This window comes from Pleuronectes platessa, chromosome 6 (genome assembly GCF_947347685.1).
Source record: "Pleuronectes platessa chromosome 6, fPlePla1.1, whole genome shotgun sequence".
Taxonomy (NCBI): domain Eukaryota; kingdom Metazoa; phylum Chordata; class Actinopteri; order Pleuronectiformes; family Pleuronectidae; genus Pleuronectes; species Pleuronectes platessa.
The window spans coordinates 3,049,727-3,072,283 of NC_070631.1; the positions used below are offsets into that span (position 1 = coordinate 3,049,727).

The 22,557-nt window shown below is 43.3% G+C and overlaps 1 protein-coding gene across 1 annotated transcript; it reads right to left on the bottom strand.

Moving 5' to 3' along the window:
- Window positions 1-1,642: 1,642 nt before the first annotated feature.
- On the bottom strand, window positions 1,643-17,854 carry LOC128442791 (ankyrin repeat domain-containing protein SOWAHC). The gene is made up of 12 exons (XM_053425365.1): window positions 17,426-17,854; window positions 15,165-15,226; window positions 14,332-14,541; window positions 13,058-13,174; window positions 10,281-10,337; window positions 9,981-10,082; window positions 9,053-9,064; window positions 7,103-7,105; window positions 5,106-5,198; window positions 3,809-3,881; window positions 3,091-3,186; window positions 1,643-2,981 (listed from the first exon to the last, which is right to left on the bottom strand). Exons 1-12 carry the CDS (start codon window positions 17,556-17,558, stop codon window positions 2,806-2,808), a joined length of 1,134 nt encoding a protein of 377 aa, XP_053281340.1. The 5' UTR covers window positions 17,559-17,854; the 3' UTR covers window positions 1,643-2,805.
- Between the last annotated feature and the right edge of the window lie 4,703 nt (window positions 17,855-22,557).

Genomic DNA, 22,557 nt, shown 5'->3' on the forward strand with positions numbered 1-22,557 from the left:
ATTTGTTCATATAATGATGGCCACAGATTTAATAAGAAACAATAATATTTTTCATGCATGTTTTGGAACTAGGCCAATATGGATTTTGGGAGGAAGCTACCAATATGTATCCACATTTATGTTTCTTTGACAAACGGTAATGATTCCTAAGAAGTTTGTTATCAAGCCTTTATGTCAAAGAAAGGAAATAATGTATTTTTTCACGATATTCTCCCAATTAACCATTGATTTTATTAGAAATTAAAATATATATAAGTCGAATTGAGAAATAATATACATTTTTATTTCTGCATTGTGTAAAATAGAAGTTTTTATGTCGGCTTATAACTGAGAACTTACATGTCTGTGATATTGTCGAACAACCTACGTTTCTAATAATTTATAACCGACTATCGTGTATTCTTATGCAGCAATAAGGATATTTGAAGTTGTTCTTCATGTTTGATATACAATGAGGACTATATCTTCTCCTATGGAAACCAATCTGTGTTTTTCTCTGATATGTTACAGTAGTTGACAGATATATTAATGCACACATTCTCCTGCTTACAGGTACATCACATTGTCTCTGAGCGTTTATTAAAATACTTTCTACTACTGAGTATTAATCGATGTATTTTTAGTGTTTTACGATGCAGAAAGTGAAGTTCGCCCACGGAACCGTTTTCTCCCCCCCGCCTCACAGAGAGCAGCTAATGAGGTTATTGGGCATCTGTGACGTGACATCTACATTTTGGCCTATTTGTGAAACAATGGTTACAAGGAAGCCCGGGACATTGGGCTCTGTGTTTTCCAACTCAAAATAACAAAGCCGAGCAGCCGCTGGTGGGAGGCTGTGCTCTCATGGAAATGAGCAACCGAACCAACAATGTAGCTCCTAATCTCTTCAGAGAGAGGAATCAGTTACACAGCAGTATGCACCCCTCAATGCTTTTCATTAGAGTCAGCGTGCTATTGAAACAGTCGCTCCACCCCCTATGAGTCACACACAAACATGAGTGCACACACACACAACCCTCGTGTGTAGCCACAGGCCTTGCTCATACATGCACTAGATACAAGGTGTCCCCCCCCCCCCAGCAACAGAAGGGTTGAAATAAGTGGGGCAGAGGGAGGTATGGGGGTGCGAGGCCTCAAAGCATGGGATTAGAGCTAATGTGCCCTCCCTGGGTTATAATCTCTTCAGAGGGGGACTTTGTTTGAGGGGCTTGAGGGCAGTAAGATAAGTATCTATTACAGAAACTCCCTCTTATCCCCCCCCCCTCAAAACATCCCCGCTTCAAAAATGAAGCACAAAAACACTTGCCCCTGTTCCCCTCTGTGTTGTGTGATATCCAGGGCCCGAAAGCAAGTGCTGCCCTTTTCAGCTAATCAGGAATTAAGGTTTAAAGCCGTATGGAGAGTTAGCGGGGCCCATATTTACTCCATCTGCAGCCCGCCAAGTCAGGTAGTTGAGGAAAGATCAAAAGCGGCTTTAGAAGAATTTCCATGGTCATCCCACGGAGAAAAGAGGAAAAGAGAGAAAGAAGCTTTATCACAAGTTGTTGCTCTGCTGGGTTTATGAGGACGAGCAGATAATTCCAGTGCAACAGTGAAGCAGCAACACAACAACAAGTATTAGTTCCAAAAAAACAGTGAACGGTTTGATATAAAATACAGTTTTATACCAAAATATCTTCATTGTATAAATATTGTGCAAATAATGAAACTGAGGCTGGTCCTTTTGGATTACATTACACAATTATCACAACAAATGGAAATGATGAACAGTACAAAAGCCCTTCAAACAAAGTTAATTTCTCTTCATTTTCACCAAGGACATTTAAGAAAATCCTCATAAAAAGAGTTTGGAAGCAGCTACGAGATGAATCGTGACCGTGACACATTTGATTTGCTGCAAAATAATATTTGAAAATGCTAAATAAAAAAAAAAAGGCAACTACTGTGTACATAAGTATTTTAAGGAACTACATATCCCATGAAGCATTGCGACTGATCCCTGCTTCAGAGAAGTCCTGGTGGTTCTGGGCTGTGGAGCCGAACCACTTGATCCTAGCAGACAGGATTCTCGTGGTTGTGGTAAAAGATTTCAGTGTTAACAGCCAAATTCACCAATCAGACACATTGCTCATACACCTGAGGATTGTGGGTAATGTAGTACTTCTTCTCGACGGTGTGAATAAAACACGTTTGTTTTGACTTTTCTCTTTTCCAGGATCTTTAACACATCGTTTCATAGTCTGGTAGATTTTGGTAAGTTGACGTTCGATGGTTGCAATATTGTGGCTGATAAACAAAACAAATCATATGTCCCTCATACTCTCACCTGCTGCTGTAAATAACAACAACATCAAATCTGTGGCGATTGAAAGTACTTTTAAATTTTAACTTTTAAAATGGAGAATAAAACCAGCTTCATCCTGAAGTTCATCGTCAGAACTTCAGCACAAAAAAGCGTGAAGGAAGTTTAAAGAATCACTGTAGCCTGAGGTCATTGGACATTTTAAGGCATAAGTAATATTTAAAAACATGAAGTAAAGTTTAGAGGCTTTAATAAAACTTTTAAAGGCGCAGCATCACGATTCTTAATTCAGAGTTAAAGCTTTGGTGTTCAGTACTTGTTCGAGCTTTTAGGTGCATCAGCGAGTGTGTGAGTGTCTGTGTGTGTGTGTGTGTGTACATACTAAATATACACACACAGTATTAATACTTCATGGTAAATGCAGGGGGGTCAGGGGGTTGTACGTTACGTGTGAATATGAACGTAAAAGCCAGAATGTCTGAGTCAGAAGTCGGAGTTTCTCCTCAGCGTGAGAACTTCCGGGGTCTGAACGGCGGCGGGACGAGCTGATGCGACGCCGTCCTCTCCTCCTCGATCGGCGCCAGCTCCTCGGCCGAGCCCCACTTCTTCTTAGAGTGGAACAAGGTCACCAGCTTCCTGTTCCTGTTCCGCTCCCTGGCCTGAGTGACGTGGAGCTCTGCTACCAGAGGGAAACAAGTGTTAACTCGATGAGAGAATGTTTTTAGTGTTTTACTTTTTACATGAACTTAAACTAAGAGTTATTATCTATTAAATGATTTATGACTCACGCAGCTCGATCTCCTCCTCTGGACCCTCCGGCTCTTTGACGTTCAGATAGTGGAAGGCAAGGTGGCCGCTGTAATCCCTCAAGTTCTCTTTAGCGCCTGATAAGAATTAAAAAAAACAAATCTCAGAAACCAGCAGGTAAGATTCGTCTAAACATTTATCTAAACACCTAAAAAAAAAACTACTAATCCAGAGGTAAAAGATAAATAAACCACATGAGATTGAAACCAGTTGTTCCTCTTAATCCTACTGGTTTTAGAAAAGTAAAACCATCAAAGAACCAATAGAAATAAAGGGTTTATCTCTGTAAAAACGTGTGGGACAGAATTATATCATCGATTATATTTAGTTGAGAAAATAAATGTGTGTAAAAGGACTATTCAGCCAATTTCATGATCGATTCAAGCCACTCTGGAGAATGATCTGGAGAATGTCCTCACAGTTTGGTCCGGAGTTTCTCCAGCGTTTGAGTTTCACATATGCACAACACAGCAGGAGATTCTCCAGAAATCCATCGACACATGAGCTCATTTGGACCTTATCCGGAGTTTTTACTAGGGGGGGGGGGGGGGGGGGTCTGGCAGGAGAAACTCTGGAGAAAGTCCGGAGCTTCTAACTTACGGCCCCTCAGGAGAATGTCCAGAGATAATCCGGAGTTCATTGAATGTCTGAGAGCAGCTTTATCGAGGTGCAACACATTGACTGAGAGACGGTTTTTACCATATCTCCGTGTGAGCAGGTCCAGAATGTGCCGGTGCCCGTGTAACGCTGCGATGTGTAGAGCCGTGTAACCCTGCAGAAGAAAAGACAAGAGGAAAAACATTCAAATAGAAAATTCAAAACCTTTAATTGTCAAGTTTCTAAGTGTTTTTCTTTCTTCTTTCTATGACCCAGGAGTTCAGAAGGGACAGTTTGACTCTCTGTGGACATGCGGGGGGGGGGGGGGAGCTGAGGAGGGTGTTGGTTCGGTACCTACCCCCTGGAGGTTCCAGGCCCCAAACGCAGCCAATGAAAACAGCGGAGAGAGAAAAAAGAAAGAGACAAATTAGCAGAGGTTATGGAAACAGCCGATAATGATAAAAACATAATTGCCTGGTAATTCCCTGAAAATTGCAGAGTTTTCAGGAGTCGTGCACACGGACGCAGTGTTTTGAGAAACAATTAACGTGACATGACGTGATTTATTAGCGCCGCCCGGCAACACGTGCTGCTGTAATGCATTTGCACAGCTGCATCTTCACAGAGATCATTTAGGAGACCATTACATCACCGAGGGACAGGGCAGAACAAACCAGTGGCCTTGTTGTGGTCCTGTGGTTTCAAACAGATTCAAACCAAAGCAGCTTTATTCTGCAGAGCCCAGCACGGCCGGATAGGAGCCGGGATACTCACATGCTGCAAGAAAGAAGAGGAGAGGATGTGCACGTCACAAAAAAAAGCTAAATGCAAAGCAGCATAGGTCTAAAAGGGAAACTCCACTGATTTTACACACAAAATTAAGATTTCTTATCAAGATGCACGACTCTGGAGGAGTGTTTCTGAAGTCTGAAATATAAAAAACAACCCTGATTATGTTTTAGGTTCGGTTTTTGCACCAAATTTTTTGTGGGACAAACTTGTTGCATGTAAAGTGCAGGAGATTTGTTTTTCATTTTAGTTCAGATCTGTTTTACAGACGTAGATCCATGTGCACGTTTGGATGTGGCTGCTGAATATGACACCTTTTGTTGGAAAAGACAAATTCAACCACAGAAAGTAACTCATGCTCGTTTTACCGTTGTCGCTCACTTCCGTTGTGGTTGTGTTCCTGTTGTGTGGCTTGTAGTCGTGTTGTGCTTTGGTGCTTTCTGTGAATATGCTTGTGTGTGACATCACTGTACGTTTCCTCTGTATATTGATGATTGATAAACTTTTCTTTGTCCTAATTTTGAAGTTTACACATTGCACATTTGTCCTGAAACCCGCTGGAGTTCCCCTTTTCGACATTATTGTGTATCAATGAAAAACAGAAGAACACACTCACTGACTTGGTGTTGACATCAGCACCGGCGTTGACCACGAGCAGAGCCATGTCCTCGTTGCCGTGCTTGGCCGCCCAGTGCAGAGCCGTCTGTGAGGAACCAGAACAGAAGTTAAGAACATGAACACTTCCACCACTCGGTAATCCCTGTGGCGTCTTCCCAAGCCGAGCCAGGGCAGCTTCTCATTGGCCGGTGGCGAGGGCAGAGGGCCCAGCTGCGCACGGGGGGGGGGGTGGATGGATGGATGGAGGGATGGTGAGAAGGAGGGATGGAGAGATGGTTTCCTGCCATCTAACGGAGCCTAATTACAAAACAACACGGCCCTGTGCCCACGGTTGGGGGGCCCGGCCGCCTGTCACCGGGGGGGAAGATTGATGATGTTAGTGTGACCCGCAGAGGGGAGACCCACCCAGACATCACCCAGCGACTGTCAGCACACGTCAAGCAGGGGAACAAGCCGCCCCCCCCCCACCCCCCCCCACCCACCACCCCCCCGCCCTCCCGCCCTCCCTTACAGATACACCCACATGTTAAGATACTCAAAGTGCCGATGCTTTAATAACAGACACATGTTTCGGAGCAGGGAACTCGAACCGGTCCCGTGCGAACCACATCCACCTGTCGGTCCTCAGCTGTGATCTTCTCTGCGACACCACTTGAAGCTTTGTAATTACAGGTCATCAGCAGGTGGAGCCGAGCGGCGCTGCAGATGTCGACTGAACAACCAACAGACGTCCGCCGGCCGAGGTCGAGACCCCACACGGCAGAGAGGAGGAGTTTCACCTCCACAGTGGACGGGGGGGGGGGACTTTATAACTTTTAAATTGGTCTTATGTGGAGCTGAAGAGCAGTCACATGGATCTTAGAAGGAGTTATGGAGATTAAAGACATATTCTATTATTAGGTTTTATACTATTCTACTATGTATTAAGTATTTCAAATATTCAGGTATTTTAAAATTGTGATCCTTTACAATCCAAAGTAAAATATTGGACTTTTTACGCCATTACATTTACCTGACATCAATAAATAGATTCGTTTTTTTTTATATAAAACAATACATTTTCTAAAACTTGATCAACTAAGTTAAGAAAAAAAGTCTTAACTCAATCGGATACAAGATTAAATTGTTGCTAACAAGTTTATGGATCAAAAATAATTAAAATTGCTGCAAAATTAGAATTTTTTTATTCCCTGTTCTTCACGTTTACCAATATTTTCTAATCTAAACATAAATGGAAGTTGGACAAGACAAATATTTTAGCTGAAGTTGAATCAGTTTGTCTTCTGTCTACCTGGATTAGAAATATAAAAAAAGTTTTTTATAGTTTTCTGAGGAGTCTGAGGATTTCAGAACTACCTCCCGAACAGCTGAGAGGACGAGACCCAGTATTTCTTGTTCCAGACAAAACCCTTGTTTACCTCTGAGAAACAAACCGGGCCTACACGCGTCCCTTTGTGTGGACGATGCTAATCGTGCCGAGCGAGGGACAAAAAGCTCGTCCAGCAGCCGGCCAGATAAAAATGTCTGCTTGTGTCCACTGAGGGGGATGAGGAAGCGACATGTTGCTTCACCTCTCCGCCTCAGAGACAGATTGTGATAGATGCCGTCTGGCTGGAGTGTCTCCATCTCTTTTGTCTGTCCTCTGTCACATCTTAAGACAGATGGGCCAGAGGGCTCTGTGACAGGGGGCTCGGCGGGTCCCCCCCCGTGGGCAGGAGTGATGGACGAGGCCAGGACAGGATGCTGCGTCTTCCCTTCCTGCAGCCTCACGTTTCTCTCTCCACCGACCGGGGGCGACCCCCCACCTGTCCCGTCACTCGGGGACGGCCGTGTCCCCCCCCCCCCACCCCCCCACCCTGCGCTCCCCAGTGAGGGAAGTGGAGGCTGAAGAGGGCTCGGCGTCGACGGGCGACACAATGAGCCGTGAGCCCGATGCTGCCCTGGACTCGAGGGAGACGCTGAGGAGTGATGAGCTAATGATGTACTTACAAACTGTGTGGAGGAGGAAGTCCGTCACAGCAGGGACAGAGGTCCACGTCACGAGCAGGAAGAGACAGGAAGAGACAGAGGTCCACGTCACGAGCAGGAAGAGACAGGGAGAGAGAGGGAGAGGGAGAGAGAGACAGAGAGAGAGAGAGAGAGAGGGAGACTTACAGGAGATCTTCACTTTTAAGCAACCTCACTGTTAAACCACTGCTCGAGAGCGTTTCTCTAAAACCACCTGATCCCGACAAACATTTGGTCAGAACAGGAAACACTTAAGTCTCCTCAGGATGAAGAGTAATAATCCCCGGGGTTGTCGGTTGCACTTCTGCGGAGCAAAGTCGGGACGGATCAAATACACCAGCACCTGGGATCTAAGGCCCTTTGGTTCTCATGAGTCCTTCTGGATTGTGGGTATCAGTGTACGTTATCTGTGGCGGGGCATCCACCTCTGCTGCACAGGGGAAGGCTGAAGGCTAAAGGGAACATCAAAGAGGCCCGGGGGGGGGGACTCAGCACCTTCCCAGGGACACAACCAGCATTGTTCTACAATTAATCCCAGCCTGCTCTATTACTTTCAGATTATCTTTAAGTGGGTGAAGTCTTTGTGGGGCATTAAGACTCTCCTTAATCCCAGCGGCCCCCCCCCCCTACATCTCCCTGCACTTCAATGGCGGCCGTGCTATCTTGTCCGGGTGGGGATGGCAGGGGCTTAAGGGCCACTCTTAGAAGGTGGTCCGCCACGGCCACAGGACAGTGTGAGAACTGTGACACAGGGGAGGGACAACAAACATGAGCTCAAATCTCTTAAGCGCACAGGGAGACAAATAAAAGGATTTGGGTTGTCAGGGGGGCGCAGGAGCTAAAAAGCTATCTTTCATAATCCTTTTGATAGTGGACCTTTTGAAATGCATGATCTGGATGTTTTAACACGGGCTTCTCGGAACGCCGCTACAGGGGAAAGCCTCCTCTGGGTGAGCTGGTGAAAGTTACACAAGCAAAACAAGGTTTGGAGGAATCGGTGGAAAGGTTCGAGAGGCGAAGAGCTGAGATATGATTTGTTGTGATGGACGTAACTTTCACAAAGAGCTGGATTCTACTCTGAAAAACATAAAGCCACACCCACAGCCACACTAATGAAAATGGCGTTTTCAAACTAAAATGATCTCTGTCCTCATGAGCATCTCGGCTCACGTTCTCCTCTTCTACACAAGAAGTTGTATCATATTTATACGACTTTAACTTATACTATTTGCTCTATTTTAAACCGAAAATAACTTTTTGCACATTTGTTGTTATGTACAAACGGTTTCTTCTGAAGTTTAAAAGTTTTTTTCTTGTGTAAAAATAGTTTTTTACTTTTTTTAAATCCTTCTGTGCCACTTTACTTTACTTTAAACCACTAAAGTGAAAAGCTGTATATAATGTACATACTTGGTTTTATTTTTTATTTACTTTAATTTATTATATCTATTGCTTTTCATTTATATATTTGTACTCTCTCGTCTATCTCTATTCTGAGCTGCCTGCTGCTGTAACAACTGAATTTCCCTGGTGTGCGGCTCAATAACGTTTTTATCTTATCTTAAAAATGCAGAATTCAACTACACAACATCTGTTAGTGAAGACAACAGCTCAGCAACGCTTCTAATTGATTCTCCATGTTGTTTTCTACACGTGTAGCCGAGGCTGACTGTTTTCTTTCTGGGAAGGAGGTCATGTGACAGGAGCCTGACGAATCAGCGATGGCGTGGATGTGTGGACGCAGCCTCAGCCTGAAGGTGGTGAGAGACAGTGAGGACACTTACCCCCTGAGAGGACAGTCCCCATCAGTCAGGAGCGTCAGAGGGAAACAACAAGAGGCTTCAAGTCAGAAATCACATCACAAACAACAGCGACTTAATAAATAACAACATCAAATTACAGTGAGCAGCACGAGACACGTGAAATACTTACAGAGGTGAAGTCCTGGTTGGACACGCCCCCAAAAGAAAAGAAACACAAAACCGTTAATAATCATCTGAACTCGAGAAGTGAGACGATATCAGTTTAGTCCTCGTTGACCAAAGAGTCTCAGGAACAACAAAGTCAGAGGAACTGAAGTAAAAAAGAAATTCAGACACATGCAAAGTAACTTTCACACGTCGAGGACACAGCGTCCTCACGTCACTGCTGTTTGATGTTTGAGAGGCTGAAAGGTTGGATCATTAAAATGTGTATTTGGGATTAATTAAGTGCAGTAGAAGTATTTTACTGCACAAAACAACTTTAAAAAAAAGTATTATATTCAAGATAATAGGATGGATTTTATAAATCAGATTAATTGAAGTTATGTTTGCTTGAATATGTGTTTAGACTTAACGCTGATATACTGGAGGAAGTCACCTAGACACGGTGAATGAAACGCTTTATTTTCTAATCCGCAGTTTAAGTACAGACAATCCAGTAAAATCTTTACTTTTAGAACCGTAAATAAGAAGTAAATAGTGAGTAAATATATATATATATATATTTTTTTATTATTGCTTTTCTTATGTGTGTTGTATTTATTGTGTTTGTATGTTTTTATGTTCTATGTTCATTGTGTGCACCAATAACCAGAGCAAATTCCTCGTAGGTATAAACCTACTTGGCAATAAATACTTTCTGATTCTGATTCTGATTCTGAATTGTTGAGTTTTAATTTATCTGGAATTAGATTTTTCCTCCTGAAACATTTGTGGAACCTGGAATTTAGTTTGAAACTGTGGCTGTTTGAGTTTCTCTTCCCATCATGCATTGCGTTGTGTCCCTTTCGCCGCAGATGGCCACAAATCTGAGAACAAGATCCAATTTGTGTCCTTTCAGAGGGAGAACGGGGGGGGGGGGGGGGGGGGGGCTGTACCTTCTTGTTTGCCAGCGAGGGGTCCTGCCTGAGCAGCTGAGAGAGGTCAGGGACCCGAGCACCAGCAGCCGAGTAGATCCACTCCTTCTCTATAGGATCGAGCTGGAGCAGAGAGAGGAGCTTAGACACACACACACACACACTCACAGACACACACCCTACTATCCACATCCTGTTTTTCCATTTCCTGTCACATGGTAGATGAAGCTGCTCTCCCTTCACTTTACACTTGTCACTCCACCTCCTGTCTTCTCAAACATCCTCTGGGAAAAAAGACACAAAAAACTAAAATGGACTCACGGCGACGGCGGCGGAGCCCAAGCTGCCGGTTCCCTCCTCGTCCTGCTCCGACTCCGACTGAGAGAGACAGGAAACAGAACAACTGTTACTCAGAGGTGACACACGTTAACTGAACTGTGCCCGTCACACACACACACACACAGACACACACAGACACACACTCAGAGCGAGGTCACGCTGCTGTGCTGCTTCCAGCTGACGAGACGCGACCAAAGGGTGACAGACAGAGAGGGAGGTAATGGGAGAGCAAGGCCGAGGTGACACTTTCACACACGAGGGGTAATGAATAACAATCCAATTAACAATTAACCCCCAAAAACAACAAACCTACAGTTGTTGTGGTCGTTGCCTTTTCGGGCCTGAAGCGGTCGATGGGAGGAACTCACAGTCGAGAGTGTAAAACTGTCACTTGGGCTGATTTATGATGGAGCGAGCGAACTGTTCTCAGATCAGAAAACGATGTGGAAACAGTTTCACGTCACACGTCAGCGAGCTGAACATGACAGGTGATCGGGGGGGTATTTATCCAGCCGGTGGTTCTCTGACACACGTCCATTCCTTCAGTGCTTTTTGTTTGAGGACGATAACAACGAGGAAAAAGACCGAGAGATATTTAGTTTAATATCACAGAAGATAAATCAGAAGCTGGAATTGGTGATTTATTTATTTATGTATTTTGGGGCTTTTTGTGTGAATTTTAGGATTTAATCTAAATCAGAAGAAGATTATTTTTGGCTTCATCGACTGGTGGAAAGTGAAGTGAGATAATTTAGGAGATGATTTTGTGCTTAACATATAAAATTGACCTAAATTGGATCAACTTGCTCTAAGATCAGTGAATCGGAAACTTTTTGAGTCGCACACAGACTCACTAACATCCAGTCGGACTCACATCTTATCCCTGCTTCACACAATTTAAGGAAAAAACTAAAATTGATCATTTAATAAATATTTATATTATATTTGTTGACCCAGGTTGAGAATCACTGTTTTATACTACCACAAGGACACAGAGTTTTAACTACTTCTTTCAATAAGATAGCGTCTTATTGAGTCATATTTGATTAGTTAATAGTTTGCCTCATCAGTATCAGGACTTTGGTTATATATTTAAAAAAGCTTATACATGGATTTATAAATGTTCTCATTCTTATGTCTAATCTGAAGAAAGAAGCTCAGACTTGGAGAAGGAAGGAAAAGGAAAGTTTGGTCGTGATGTCATCGATGGTCACATCTGTCTTCAAAAAGTTTTCAAAGTGTTACAATGAGATTTGTCAAAAATTTGGGATTCAGATATGAGTCGAATTTCTAATTCCTACAGATTTTTTTTTATTCTCATAAATTAAGTCTTTATAATTGCAAAGCCACAATTTAAGTTCCATAACATATTTTCTCGTCGTAATATTCCGACTTTATTCTTGTGAAATTAAAAAGTTCCAACTCTTTTCTCATGTTATATTAAAACTTTCTTCAGCTTCAAGACTTTCTTCTCTAAATCTCAGATTTTCTTTTCTTCAACATGGATTTAAAACTCAAATTTCTCATTTAATGTTTGTTATTTATGGGCTGTGATTTATTTGTACCCTATGAATATGCCCAGGACAAATACTTTCAGCCAACACACATCTTCTCTATTGAAATGTACTGTAATGAGCTAAAGATCAATTAATATTCTGGGGAAGGAAAACGCTCACTTCCTGATATATGTGTTAAAATTTAAAGGAATGATCCTTCCCTTGAAATAATGATTTAATAAATTTAAATTTCCCATCAGCCTCTGGGAGACGGACTTCCCAGTTTCCAGCCCCGGGTGTCATGATTAATAACAAGGAGCCAGGTGACTTCTTTGATATGAAACAACCGTCGAGGGCCTTAAACACAAAGTTCAAAGGAACTAATACCTTCAGCAAACGCACTTAATCCCATTGTGGCTCCACATTCACACATTCCAACATATTTCATGTGTCTATTGTGCCGAGCGAGGAGCGAAGCCACATATCTCTCTGTGACCTCTGTGATGAACACAAGTGATTATTATCTTTCTAATGAGTTCCAACATGTTGCCGCTCTACATAATAACAGGGAGCTTCATTTAGATGCAGATCTTCACACCGGCCCTTCTCCTCCTCCTCCTCCTCCTCCTCCTCCTCCTCCCCCCCACCGCTCCTCCCTCCACCCACTGCTGTAGGTGACAAATCCAGGTAATTTACTTAGCGCCACCTGGTGGGGGACAAGGGGACCACTGCAGTGAGGGTGACTGCTCAGATATAAGTGAGTATTGATAGATATGGATATAAATGCAAAGATTAAATAATATAGATAAAAAAACAGCAGCCACTGAGACAGATACCATTAAACATGAATTAATCATTTCAATTATCAGTTAATATGCATTTAATTCTTCTTTAATAACGTTTTACTTATTATTTAATATGAAAAAGAAAAGAAAATGGCTCATTTTCTCATTTCAGAGTCTAAAAGCTTGAAAATGATGAAAAGATCAATAAACTATAAAAGGTAGCCGCTGACTTTACAGTTATTTCTTTCAGCTCTTGTTTTATATTTTCAGAATATAACTATTAATGCATGAATCTGTGCGTTACTTTAATGCAGCAGCAGGTGAAGTTGGAGGTTTTTAAATCACTGATGAGCAAGTTGTGAATCTCAGTAGGTTTATCCCATAAAGATGGAAGTGAAAATGCATGTATAATATGTATCTGTGTGTATTATAACATGCATATGTGTGTATATATCCTCTCAATCAGAGAAATTGTCACCTTTGACCCTGAGTCCTTGTCCAGCTCCTCCTCCCCGGTGCTGGGCTCTGAGGGAACGTGGATGTGGATGACAGGAGGTGGAGGGAGCTGCGTGGTGACTCCTCCTGTCCGCTGCTCCTGCAGGAGAACAGTTCACACCAGCTGTTAACATCTGTCCTGAAGGGATCCGATCCCAACCGACCATTGCTGAGCTCGTCTGTTCGCTGAACGTGTCTCCTGTGATCACTTCTCAATATACAAATAATCAAGTATTTCATATGTTTGCGTCAAACAAATGTTGTTTTTACACATTCTGAGTTGACGGATGTGTCTATAACAAAGTGTTTGTGTGTCCACGTGCATCTGAATGTGATCTGATAGAACGTGAACATCACCTCAAGCAATTTCTCTACATGAGTCTTGAATTAACAGTCTCTTGTATAATCCAGCAAGAGGTTCTCACTTTCATGGAAGCAAACATGTCCTGCCTGTTTAGTTTAACCTGGTTTTATTTGGGGTTTGTGTTTGAGACATTTGCAGATACTTTAAGTGTCTGTCTTTAAGTGTCTTACCTCTGTTGACACTGTACTTGTAACTATCAGGTGTTTATCAGAGTTGGGCAACAACAACCGCAGCTTGCAAGCCGGGGAGAGCTCCTCGTGAGATGAAGCCTTTATATAATATTTAAGTTTTCCTAAAAACCAAAACCTGCTCTGTTTTTCCTCACGGGATAATTAAGTCGATGATTCAGAAAAAGGGAGGAGTCAGGTATTGATTATAAGCTGAACTCTGAACAGCTTCTCACTGAGCTACAAACACAAACTCTCTCTGCAGGTCAGACCCTGAGCCGAGTCGATCCTTCCCCATCTGGGTGTGGAACCATCATGTTTACTCTAGGGCCTGTTTGAGCACAACACGTGTGAGGAGGACGTTCAACCCGCAGCATGAGACACGTTAATCCTTTAAATCTATGGTTCCACGCTCAAGTTTATTGCAGGAACAATATGTAGGAGTACTTCCAGAGGATTACTGTGCATTAAACATATAACGCGTCGTGTTTATCTTCACAAAAGTCAAGTGCTTCTGTGCATTAGTCCAGATCTGTCCTTTATGTAAAGACATAAGCCCTTTGACCGTCCCTCGGGTCTCACTAACTTACATGTCCCCCATCCGAGGAGCTTTATCCCCTGTGCCACAGAGCCGTCGTTAGTTAGATGCCGACACGTGCGAGGAGCGAAGAGGCGTCAACAAAGATGACCTTGTTTAGAAATAAACAAGGAGCTTCATATATTCACCTCCCCACGTGACGCGCGCTCATCCTGTCTCTGGTGCGGAGGAGGAGGAGGAGGAGGAGTGGTGGCACTGGGCGAGTCCCACTGTGCGGTGGCTTCTGTCCTGGACGGACTCAGACGTCTCTGTCCGTCCCCGTCCGAGTCCGGATGTCTGGCATCGCGCTCCTGCAGCTGCTGCCTGTACTTCTTCTTCAGGACGAGGAACTTCTCACCCTGAGACACAAAGATTTGGTTGAAAAGCAGAAACTTGAACATTGCACAGAGGCAGACAATAGTTTTCTCTTCCTGCTAAACTGAGCTTTCATCTCCTGGTGCATCACATAAAGGTTTTCTGTGCAGTTGTTGACGTATTTGTGCACGTGCAGGACGTAACACACAATCCTCACACTGACACTATGACCTATGGGATGCCTGCATTGCACTGAGCATTTCAGGAATGCCTCAAAACAATGGTAGGAAAGAGGGAGACGGCAACAAACCTGGATGTAAACAACAGAGGATATAGAAAACTTTAAAGAAATGATTTATGAGGAATCATTAGATTTCAAGGATGCACACAATGTAAGAACGGTGACTGTACAGGTGAGAGAGCTCCCTGAACCAAAGCAGCAGTTTTTTTACATAATCTTGCAAAAGTTAATTCGTCTAAAAAGGGGAAATGAAAACTGCAGCTGCCGTCTCCTGGGAGGAAAAGTTACCAGATCTCGATCCTTGATTACGTCACAAATACTTTCACCGGAATAACAACTATGTGTGCGTCAGTGTAGAAATATAAAAGCAGAACAACATGGCAGCAGAGTTTTACCCACACAAGGTAAAACTATTCAAATACTCACATTCTCCGACTTCACCACAGCGATCCGGTCGATGATGAGCTTGAACTCTTCTCTGTATTTAGCTGCAGGGGAAAAAACACAGAAAACTAAATATAGCTTCTTTAGAGAATTCCCCCCCGTTCTGTGATACTCTGGGATTTAATTCGTGAGAGTAAAAAAGAGAAATGTGGCTTCATGTGGGTGACAGACACGTGTGTGAGGGCCGGTTTATAACATGACGGTGGATGAGTCGAGGGTTTGTGTTTCTAAGTGGAGGCATTAGGAGGATTTGAGGCTCCTGACGGGACAGAGGGAGATGTTCCCCTTCAGAACCCAGCAGGAACACAAACCCTGAGTCACGTTCCACCACCTTCCCTGTGGGAACCAAACAGACAGCAGCTGATAAACCTCCCTGTCTCTGTTTACTCTACGTGAGCAGATATTCAGGCATGTGCCGACTCTGTGGTCCGGAGCGGCCTCTCTCTCTCTCTCTCTCTTTTCTCCAGGCGTAGGTATTCCATTCATGTGAAGGTGAACAGGGACACGCAGCTTCTGGGACAATTGGAGTGTTTCCCTTTCCTGGTGTGGACGGAAAGACACGGTGTGTAGTTGGGGATGGTTGTGCGGTTCACAACAACAGGAAGTCCAAAGGGAAGCCGACACTTACGTCTGCCTCAACAAAAGAATTCCTCATCGCTCGGTGGCGGCGAGTCGCGTCGTGTACGTTATTTATTAGCCAGAGGTCGACAGAAACGAGCAGCTCGCAAAAACAAACACACACATGTGCACACAGCCCCCCCCACCCCCCCGTTCACCACTGCACTGCCCCAGTTTTCTCCCATCTGATCGGACAGCGAGCCCATTAGAGAGACGTCTGCACCCAGTCATGCATGTGGACTTAATTATGATTAAATCACGATCATCACAATCACTGCGACCACATGCTAGGACAGACTCTAAGCACTCTTCTAATTGGACGGCGGCGTCAGATGGCCTCTCTCTAAACCTCTGTCAACAACTGCACTGCTGAGTCTGCATCTGGAGCAACACAAGGTCACTTTGGATAATCATTGAGGGGAGGATCCAACATGTTACCGTGTCAGTGCCAAAGGTTCAAACAAAAAATAAATAAAGGTTCTGCAGGTTCAGAAACACGATGAATCATCACGAGCTCGTTAATCGGTTTCTGGGCCAAAAACAAAAGATGGAATTTAAGAGCAAACGTTCTGTGATTAGTCTTTGATGTGTTTGATCTCTGAAGGTTTTTAATGGGAAGAGCATCTGCATTGGGAAAGAAGAGATAAGATAAAACACAGTCTGACATCCCTGCAATCAATAAATCCTCTTCATGCTATTTTAAGGTAGAATGTGGATTTTGAAAATAGTAATAACGCATTTGTACCTACTGTAAACAAACTAAAATACCCATTAACTATCTATCTATCTATCTATCTATCTATCTATCTATCTATCTATCTATCTATCTATCTGTATATCTGTATATCTATCTATCTATCAATCTATATATCTGTCTATCTTTCTATCTATCTTTCTATCTGTTTATCTATCTATCTATCTATCTGTCTATCTGTTTATCTATATATCTGTATATCTGTATATCTATCTATCTATCAATCTATATATCTGTCTATCTTTCTATCTATCTGTATATCTGTATATATATCTATCTGTCGAGTTACTCCCACGTGAGTTTTCTCCCAAACCCGTTAGTCAGTAGAAATACGAGAAGCCTCCTGGCCTTGGCGATGATTCAGGGTTACATCAGCAGATGTGGAGTCAGTGGGTGGAGGGAGAACCACACAGTAAACACTGGGATCCTGAACCAACCAACACGGTGGGAACCAGTGTTCATCTGTTATGGTTCCTCATTTCGCTGAGGGATCATTGTTCTGTGTGAGGAGCTGCATCATGTGTCAGAGCCTCTGGTCCTCAGCTCTGTTACAACCGCCCCTGGAGTGTGTGTGTGTGGGGGGGGGGGGGGGGGGGGGGAGAGAGGAGGAAATGACACAACTCCTGCAGCAACTGTGGATCCATGAAGGAGCTCTAATTCAAACCAGATGTAATCTGGTGTGGAACCCAGAGCAATGGAGGGCTGTCTGAAGCAGCACTGTGGGTGGGGGTGTAGAGTTATTAAAAATGCATGTTATCATCAGTGACATGATGGAGGGGCGTCTGGAGAACACGAGGCCCCCCCCCCCCCCCCTCCCCACCTCCTCCTCCTCCATATACCTTCATCCACGACCCTCCGGCGGGATACTCACCACGCAGCTGCGCGTCACCGTGACCAATAAAAGGCTTGAAGGTCTTCAGGATGTCTGCGTTCCTCACTTTGCCCGAGTTCCCTCCGCGCGAGGAGAAGTAGTCCAGCAGCGCCTCCTCGCTCACGTCGCTCATGTCCGCGCACGGTTGTTTGAATCTTTTCACGCACGAAGCTGATGCGTCTTTTCTTTATTCTCTCACTCTCTCTCTCTCCCTCTCTCTCTCTCTCCCTCTCTCTCTCTCTCTACTCAGACACAGCGCAGCGGAGCCTTCGGGGCTAATTTGTGAGTTGAACTTCGGAGAGCTTCACTCCACCCAGAGGAGCTGCGCCTCCTCCCGTTAACCCTTTAAACTCAGCAGCACCTCCTGCAGGAAACTCTCTCCTGTTTTTCTGCTGATGATTTGTTATAGGAGCTCGCACGAGGCCGCATCTGAGGGTCGTGTCTCCAGATTCCCGAGATTTAAAGTGTCCCTGAACGTCTCTTATCAAGACAGTGGCGGTTCTAGCTTTTATGGGTCCCTGGGCTAATGCCCCCAAATATAACTATATATCTATTTATCTATTACTAGATAGAGAGATAGATAGATAGATAGATAGATAGATGGATGGATAGATAGATAGATAGATAGATAGATAGATATAAAGATATGGTTCATCACCGTAAACCTATATATAAATCACACACAGCTGCATAGATAGATGTAGATAGACAGATAGATGTATAGATATAGATAGATAGATGTAGATATACATAGATGTAGATATAGACAGATAGATATCGATATAGATAGATAGATATAGATAGATGTAGATATAGATGTGGTTGCAACGCAGCGGGTGTCGACCTCCATCGTGGCAAAAACATTCATAGAACCACTTCCTGTTTGTCAGTTTGTCTTCAAAGGCAAAGCACAATGTTTGTGTAGTTGCTGTCACGGTTTATATCGAACTAAATTACAGAGCTTCTCTTTTGACTAGTTCTGAAGTTCAGAAAGTCATTCAAAGTTATGAATATAAATCACACAAGGGAACTGTTCTAAAGACAATTCAGGCTGATGGAAAATCCAAGTTGCCGCTCCGATCTCGTTTTAACCAGATCTAAAACAGCAACTCTCTCGAAACACGATTGTTTACGTGCAGTTTCAATGTGGTGGCACTATTTACTTTCAATCAAACCTTATTGGTTAAAGAGCCCCCCCCCCTCGCCCATCCCTGTGCACCTCACTGATAATGATGTCGGGCCTCGTCAGACCAGGTATTAGACACACAACACATTGTCAGATTAATTGTGCGATTTTGCGCCGTAAATATTAAATGTGCCGGACTTACATGCTAATCCCTCCGTGCTCCTCCAGGATAGCTTCCCTTTGAACGGGGGGGTTTTCATTTAATTTGTGAAATGATTTGTGTTTCGTGTTTTTAGGCGGCCGCCCCTAAGAAGACAATATTGGAATTACAGTAAGCTTCTTATAAGCTGATACAATTATTGAGGTGAGGAGTTTACGTCGTCTCGTGAAAGTGGGACCTTATGCTCTTTCAATTTAGAAAACAACACAACTTTTACGATGATAGAGAAATTTGATCCTCTGGCATATGCCACGTCTTTGTGCGATGAATTAATTCCAGAGAGCAGCTGGTGATATAAGTTTATCACCTTCCCGCTGCTGTTTGGGGATTGAACGATAACAAAGGAGTCGTGATTAGTTTTTGTTCAAGGCATTAGAGTAGTTTGAAGTACTCAGATACTTCACTTAGGGAAAAGAACCAATATGAAAACATTAAAACAGACTGAAAACTGCATTGTAATGCCGGAAGAATTAAAAGTAAAAGAAGCGTCCCTGCAACCAAAGTATTACCAAACTTAGTTTAGTCCTGTGGTTCAACACAGGGGTCGGGTCCTTCCAAAGGGTCACGAGAGAAACCTGAGGGGTCGTGAGATGCTCGATAGAAAAGACAAACAAAACAGTTTTGAGTTTTTCCGTTCTTCTCTCTAATGTTTGCTGCCTTTTTGTGAAATATATAAAATGGAAAATTGTTTAAATGAAACCATCTACGAGGGTGAAGAGGAGAAATCACTGGTTTAACATTAAGCACTTGTAAAAATCTTAATCTGAACAAGTATTCATACATTTTAAAGAGATGTGGTGAAGGAGGAATTGAAATACACGTGTGAAGTATAAGAACTTCAAACTGGACCTAAGTGCAGTACTTGAGGTAATGTTTCCGGGCAGTAATAGACCAATAACCTGGTGATGTTTGAATATTGCAGACTCAGTGAATCCACACATGTCGACCTTTAAGTACAAAAGAAGGAAGTAGAGGAATGTGTCAAACTGTATTAGAGAGTTTTCTCAGCCGAGTTTCACACTTTAAAATGTGTCATTACTGCTCGAAAGTAAAATACAAATACAACTGCAGTGGAACTCAGTAGAACTCGTTCCTCCATCAAGGCCCAGCAGTCTCCTTAAATTCCATCAAACTGCTGCAGATTACACACATTCGTAAGAAATCAGTTTCATAAATGTAACAGATTATTAACAAATTAAGATCCAGGAATTATTATCTTGGAAATCGACGCCCCATCTGTCTTGCTTACTCACAAATAAATAAATAGGGGTGAGAACATAACCTCCTTTGAGGAAAATCAGGATGTTTATGGGTCATATATTAAATATAGTGTCATCAAAGGTCAAAGTTCAAGGGTCATTGTGTCCTCATAAAACACGTTTGTGTTAATTCTCGACAAATGTCCTAAGATCAAAATCCAGATGAGAATTTTCTGTCCAAAAGGGCAAAGGTCAATTTGACTGTGACTTTATTTAAACACCAGAACTCAGGAGCAGACGTGAGGATTATGAGTGACACTTGAAGAGTTAGAGGAGGCCGAGTATGAATAGTTGGTTCTTTTGAACGTCTGCTGTTTAGTTCACCAATCAGATCCTGCCGCTGACTTCACAGATCCGTTTTCCACCTGGAGGAATCATCCTTCTCTTCAGCTGGTTGACTGGTCACCGCTGATCTCTGGGATCCGTGAGAGCAGAACCAGATGTTCCTGTGCAGCATGTGAAGGGTCACAGCCTCCACAGCCTGATGGCGCTGCGTGGTGCTGATCGAGGGCAGATGTTCACGTGGGTTATCCATTCCATATGGCCGCCACTCGTCCACGGGGCCTTTTCACAGCACAGCGCTTGTAAACACGCTTCAGTTCGCTGTTCCCTGGTTCTTCTGCCCCTGTAAAACATGTCCTAAATCCAATCACCTAGTCCGTCTAAAGGGGATGATGTTGATGAATGGGAATGTGTAGCGGTAGTAGTGACCTATACTGTAAGCCCCTAGTGGGATTACAGGCAGGCAACCAGCCAGCCGGGGCCGGCCAGCCAGCCGTCCGTAGGTCTGCGAGGGCACCAGGAAAACAGCCAGAGCCTTACAGAGGGATTGTTTGGACAGACAATGGTGTCTACCTGGTTTTAATCCCCGCTCAGAAAGAGTACAGGGGATTGGCAGCGTTTTAATAAACGAAAGTGCTCCCATAATCAGGATTTGCCAAAGTGCCCCTTTGTGTTAATCGGACATTTTTTACAGCATGGTTTTTGACATCTGCCACAGCGAGTGGTGTTAACCCCTCCGCTGCCCCAGCTGTGTGCAGCGGCGCAGCTTCACCGGACCTCCTGCTGGGAGGGACACCACGTGTGATCAGACAGATGCAGCGTGCACAGAGGGAAACCTTCTGCACACCAGTCAAGCTTCTATCAGGAAATGTAAAAAAACAAGGATTCAGAAACTGTTCCTGCAGTAGAAAGGTTCCAGGTTCCAGCCCCTGTGTGTTAGAATATCTTTCTGTGTGTTGAATAATCTGGATCAGGATGCCCGGCGACCTACAGCCACCGTGGCACAACCTCATTACTTACTAAGCACAGGCTAATAGAGCAGCAACGTGTAATTACTTCATTGCTAAAATAGAAAGCTGCATTTTAGTAATTAAAGTCCAACGTATCAGCGGTAAAGCACGATAAAATAGTTTTAAAATCGAGGATTACAACGGTAAATCCCGAGCTGGCCAGATGTGAGAGCGGGAGGGGCCCCGCTGCATTGTGGGACCAGATTAAACAGAAAATCCCACAGGACCGCACTGTCTTTCCCCGGCAGCTTACGGGCTTGTGTGGACTCAACATGCTGTAATCCACCGATTAGCTGATATAATCACCTGTAAATACACCTTGGCCACGATGTGACTCTGGGCCATCAGGTCCCGCTCTGCTCGGAGGGTCCAGCGAGTGTGTGTGTGTCTGTGTGTGTGTTTGTGTTGTTAAGACTCACATGAACCTTCTGAGAAGCAGACAGACAGACAGCTGTACTCGATATGTGATCTGACTGAGTTCCCAGAAACTGGACTGAGCAGATGAAGCCGGTTTAACTCCCATGTAGCATTTATAATATAAACCTTTATAACACACTAACTTGTAGTTCTAGTTATTAATGTAATTGTGTCAGTTATTCCTATTAGAATACATATAAACACTCTAAATGTACTTGTATCAGTTTACTTACTCAATGCTTATTACTGTTAGCTGTTTAGCTTTTGAGCAAAAACACTGCATATCATTCACTATATTTGTGAATAACTTCTAATTTTTATTTATATGAGTAAGACTTTTCAGGGGTCAATCTGAGTTCACCCTGGCCCCGCCCCCAGGATTCACCCCTGATGCGAGAGTACAGTTTGTACAAAAAAAACCTTTTAATGTCGGATGCATTTACAGCTGCAGCTAACGAATTACTTTATTTTGTGTCCATTAGCAAATGTTTTTAATATAAATTTCTGGGCGTATTTCAAAAACCATTACTCGTGAAGAGCCACAGTACAGAATGAACAGTTTAACACGATTATAGATCAGAAGATAACTGATATAAATCAATAAATTGTAATAAAAATTGTCAATGTGAGTTTTTCAAAGACTTATCAGGATAGGTGTGTGTTATGATATATATAGAAATATGAAATATTCTAATTTTCATAATTAACTCTGCTACTTCATATGCAAAATGTATGTTTTCTTAATTCAAATTCTCTTTATTTGATTGTATTCCTGTTTTCTCTGTTAAACTGTAAGACGTCAATCTTCATGTACATTT